The sequence below is a fragment of the Mus caroli genome, unplaced genomic scaffold (assembly GCF_978045245.1).
Source record: "Mus caroli unplaced genomic scaffold, Mus_caroli_1 scaffold_18, whole genome shotgun sequence".
Taxonomy (NCBI): Eukaryota; Metazoa; Chordata; class Mammalia; order Rodentia; family Muridae; genus Mus; species Mus caroli.
In genome coordinates, this window is record NW_028227273.1 from 15835001 (window position 1) to 15839773 (window position 4773).

The 4773-nt window shown below is 46.4% G+C and overlaps 1 protein-coding gene across 1 annotated transcript in view; it reads right to left on the reverse strand.

Moving 5' to 3' along the window:
• Qpct (glutaminyl-peptide cyclotransferase) overlaps nt 1-4773 on the reverse strand; it is a 45506-nt gene extending 40733 nt beyond the window's left edge. The window contains exon 1 of the mRNA XM_021149278.2: nt 4563-4773. Within this exon, the coding sequence (XP_021004937.1) occupies nt 4563-4685 (123 nt within the window). The 5' untranslated portion in view covers nt 4686-4773. The remainder of the gene's footprint in view (nt 1-4562) is intronic.

Consider the following 4773-nt stretch of genomic DNA (forward strand, 5'->3'; position numbering starts at 1 on the left):
TGTATCAAGGGGTCACACACAGCCTTAGGAAGGTTGAAAACCACTGAAGTAAAGGGCTCTTACTCTCAGAACTCACTAAGTACAAAACCTGTTTCAAAACAGGAATGAGTAAGACAGAAGTGGGAAGGATAGGCTCAGAGGACAGGACCTGGATCCAAAACAGTGCCGAAGCTGGATGTGTACACCCGTGATTCCCAGCACATGAGAGCCAGAGACAGGAGAATCACTCCAAGTCTGAAGCCAGCCTGATCTACACAGTGAGCTCCAGTGATACTCTGGCCCCAAACAAACAAAACAAAACAGAATAAAGGCCAAGGCAAGTGTAAATCCCAGGCTTGCTCTAGGTGCATTTCAATTGAAAGGTACTTCAGCCATTTCTGTTGGTGCCAACGTTCTCAGAGGAACAAGGCTCTGTTACACCCAGGGCCTTGTCTTTTCATCCAGGCAGAAAGGACAATGAAGTCTGCTCTAGGTGACAAGAATCAGCTGAAACAAACCTGTGAACCAGATATCCTGAAGCATCTCCCGTCTAATCACACGGCCCAGGCATTTCATTACATAATTTGGAGAGGCGGCCTTGCTTGCAGGCGAAATGGAGAGGCCGAAACACTGCCTGTAAGGGAGACCAACTGCAGAAATGCAGCTGATCCAAGCTTCCTTTATGAACATTCCAGACAGTCCTCAGATTAAACTTTTGCTACCTGCAAGTTCCACTCTGCCAGCAGTTACTGAAATGTGTGTGCAAGCCATGGACAACACAAACACAGCAGGGAAAGGAACTGGAAACTGACCAAGATTCTGTCTTTCTGTCCAGTGCACACAGGTTCGCTTCTTAAAATTCAGAGCCGAGAGGGAAGTACAACAGAGAGACCAACCCCAGCTCCTCATTGAACAGTTACGTCGAAGAAAAGTGCCCTAATGTGTAAAATGGGTGTCATTGTTTCTAAACCACAAGATAGTAGAGATTTCAAGATGACAGTTGGCTTTCTTCCTGCACTAGAGGTCTTCACGAGCCTCTCTGTCCCTGCCTTGGAGTCGCCTGTTTCCACTCACAGGTGGCTGGGTGGCTGAATAAAGGTAGAGAGGGGGAAATCTTATGGACATTTGGAATAGCAAGTGGTTCAAAACCAGAGAAACGTGAAGTGTCACAGATAACTGTCTACAGCTCTTCTGGGCCCTTCCAAGTCTTTGCCTCTCCACCTCTAATGAGACTTGAATTTTCCTCCTTCAACATTGTCACAGTAAAGGAAAATTCTTCCCGTCAAAATATACTATGTCTCAGCTTTATTGACAGAGATTTGCTAGCAACCTCAATGTTCAAGATGAAGAAATAAATTATCAACTGATGATAGTTTCGCAATCATCAAGTTATGTCTTCAGGGGATTTTTACCGGCTTATGGTACAATTCATGACACACTATTAATCATATTAAACTGCATGTGCAGTGCTGACTGCAAAAATACTAATGTATGCTTATTTTTCAATAATTAACATGCATTGAGCCTTCAATGTAAGCTAGACACTGTGCTGTTTTACATACTCATTCAGTCCCTATAACAAGCTGAAATTTAATCATCATTATTCATCTCTATAAATCTGTGTGTGTGTGTGTATACATGGGAGCTGGCAATAAGAACACCCAAAAAGATTAAAAGGAATTATCTGGAGAATGAGATTGTAGGTGATGTCCTTTTTTTTTTAGAATACATTGTTCTGTGTTTTTGAACCTTTCTAGAGCGAGTACATGCTACCTTCACAACTAGAACATGACAAGTGAAGCTGCACTGTTTAGCTCAGTGGAGCTAACATTCCTTTTCAAATGTAGGCAGCGTCTCGACAGGCAGCAGTTCTCATCTAAAGGAGAGCTGATTTGATGAGATTTAAAAGGGAAAGAAAAAACAAAATCACTAAACCAAAAATAAATAAAGAAGTAAATGGATCAGGAACAGTCACCAGATACAGATCAACTTTCAGCATAATGATAACTCGAAAACTGGAGGAGAGAGGCCAAGGAACTGGGAATCTGGGGGTGTGGGAAGAAACGATGCCCCCCTAACATATGGATCCCACACACACATTCACACACACACACACACACAAACACACACACACACACACACACACACACACACTCCTAGGCTAGCTAGACACTCTTCCTCAGTCAGCCAGCATTTATCTACCTTTAAAAAAGAGAAAATAAAGCAGAACTGGGAAGACCAGGGTTCCTGATTTCCAGTTTGTAAATGGCAATAAGCACACTCTTTCCTGGTACCGTGAGATTCACGTGAGGTGGTTCTATCTATCTGACAACTGGTACCTTCCTGTCAACACCCTTCCGCATACACACATATGTATGCCCAGTCGGAAGTGTAGTCGTTTGTTTCTATGAATGGTTTCTAGGCTTCGAATCACTGAATCGTGGTCCTGACGACAGCCATAAACTAGGGTTGATGTACTTTCGCACAGCGGATGCTATTCCAAGAGACACGCCTCTATTTCTAAACAAGGCAATGGGTTTCAAAACTGACGCTCTCGGTATCGTACTTCTCCTGTTGGCAGACCAGTGTACCAAGAGTGTGCCTTGTCTGATTAAAACAGTCAAACGTCATAAAAGGCAGGAAGGCGCATTTGAGTGTAGGCTGATTCATCTCCCAGGCTGTAAAGTGTAGCTGGCTGCCCAGAAGACTTTATGGAGACCTTTAGAACTAGGAAAGCAGGAGGAACTATTAACTGAGAGACATCATGGCTGACTGTCATCCACTCCTGCCATTTGAGTGTTTGTTTTCCCAGTAAAACAATTGTTAGAAGCTTCTTAAGATAAAGAAAACAAAAATTCGTATTTCAAAAGACATTTCTCAAAAGTTAAATCTGAATTAGTTTAAAACATTTTTGAGAGTACCACAAGAACATGGCTCTCAGAATCAACTAACCAGAACTCAAGGGGGTTCAGAGATCAGAGAGCCTGTAGGAGTCTGACCTAGGTCCTCCACATACATGTTAAGGTTGTGTAGCTTGGTGTTCTTGTGGGATTCCTAACAGTGGGAGCAGGAGCTGTCTCGGACTCTTTTGCCTGCCTTTGGGACCCTCTTCCCATTACTGGGTTGCCTCATCCAGCCTTGATGTGAGAATGTGTGCCTGGTCCTAATGTAGGTTGTAATGTTCTGTTTGGTTAGCATCCCTAGGAGGCCTGCTCTTTTCTGAGGAGAGGTAGAGGAGGGAGTGAATCCAGAAGGAAAGAGGGGAGCAGAGGGAGGGGACATTGCAGTAGGGATTAATATATGAGAGACGAATCAATAAAAAGGAAATTTTCTCTTAAAAAAAAAAAGAATCACAGGATGTTCTCCCACCTAGAAACAACCCTGGCTGCTACACCTGCCCACAGACAGACCCCGGGTGGAGCTCAGCCCCTGACAATATTTCTCATCCATTAAAATATGTTTTAAAGACAAATTTGGCCTTGTGCCACACTCTGGTTTTAAAGTCCCTTCTCGGTGCTTGACCTCCCAGGTACCCCAAAGCAGTGCAGGGGAGGATTCTACTCAACTGCTTAAGAAGTACTTCCCAGCCTCTGGGGGAAGCCTTTTGACTCATTCTGGAGAGACTGAAGTTGTATGGTGTTGACTTCCCACACCCACTCCAGACTCCCCGTGTAAATGGGGATCTGTTGTGAGTCCTGAAAAGAAGTTGGCTAGGCTTGAGCTCACCTGAAGTGGGCCATTCATACACTAGTGCATGAGACTAACTGGGAATGAGCATGTTGGGCGTGCAGAAACGCGAAAAGCACTTAAAGTACTTGTTTAGTAATGTTGTCGCAAGATTCTATCCCGAGACTGATGCTTTTCCTAGTTTCTTTAAAGACGTGCCATTTTATTCCCAAACCGTCATCGTTTGCACAGCTCGTAGCAATTTCATGATTTCAAAACTGTTGCACAAGAAAAGGAAGTAATTGTGAATCTATTTTCTTCACACAAAGCGACTTGGCAAATCATTTTTATTCTGAATTCCTTAAATGAGATTTCCACAACTGAATTCATTTATCTGAAAACAGTGTGCGTCTCTTTTAAATATTTAACAATATGCTGGCGCTGAGTCCACCAGGAAACTCAATCCCCATACAGCATCCTTGAATGCTGTAGTTGGGGATCCGCGGGGACACCCCTAGACGCGCAGTCTAGGCATCCAGGAGCAAGCGCGGGGAGCGCGGAGCTCACGGGTTGCGATTGGGCAGTGGCGCCCCCATGTCCCTGTTCTTGCACAGGCAGCGAGACATACTTCCTGTGCCTATCAGCAACACCCCCCACCCCCAATCAGAGCGCAGCCAAAGGGAGGCGGGTGACATCACTCAGCCCCCAGGCGACACCAGCGCAGCCCCGGGACCAGCCCTGGCGCCCTGACTTGGGAGAGAGAGCACTGGTTTCCCAGGAGTTGGGTGAGGACTTGGTGCCTGGGCAGGGGGACAGCATCCCTGACCCGCCTCCCTCTAGTCCAAGAGGTGGCCGAGTCCCAGGTCCTGGCACCCACCAACGACACTCAGGTTCAGAATGCAGCAGTGGCCCCTCACCTTCTCCTGCGTCCAGGCAGCGGAGACCAGACTCAGATTCCCAGCTGTCAGAGACAGGACGATCGCCTGCAGTAGCAGCAGGTGGAGAGTGCCCACGACGAGCTTGTCTTTGCTGCCTGCCATCTCTGCAAGAGTGTGTGGGCGTGGATTCCCGGGGCCGCCAGCGGTCACGAGCCCGGGAACGCGCGCCGGTCGCCCTGCCTTCTCCCTT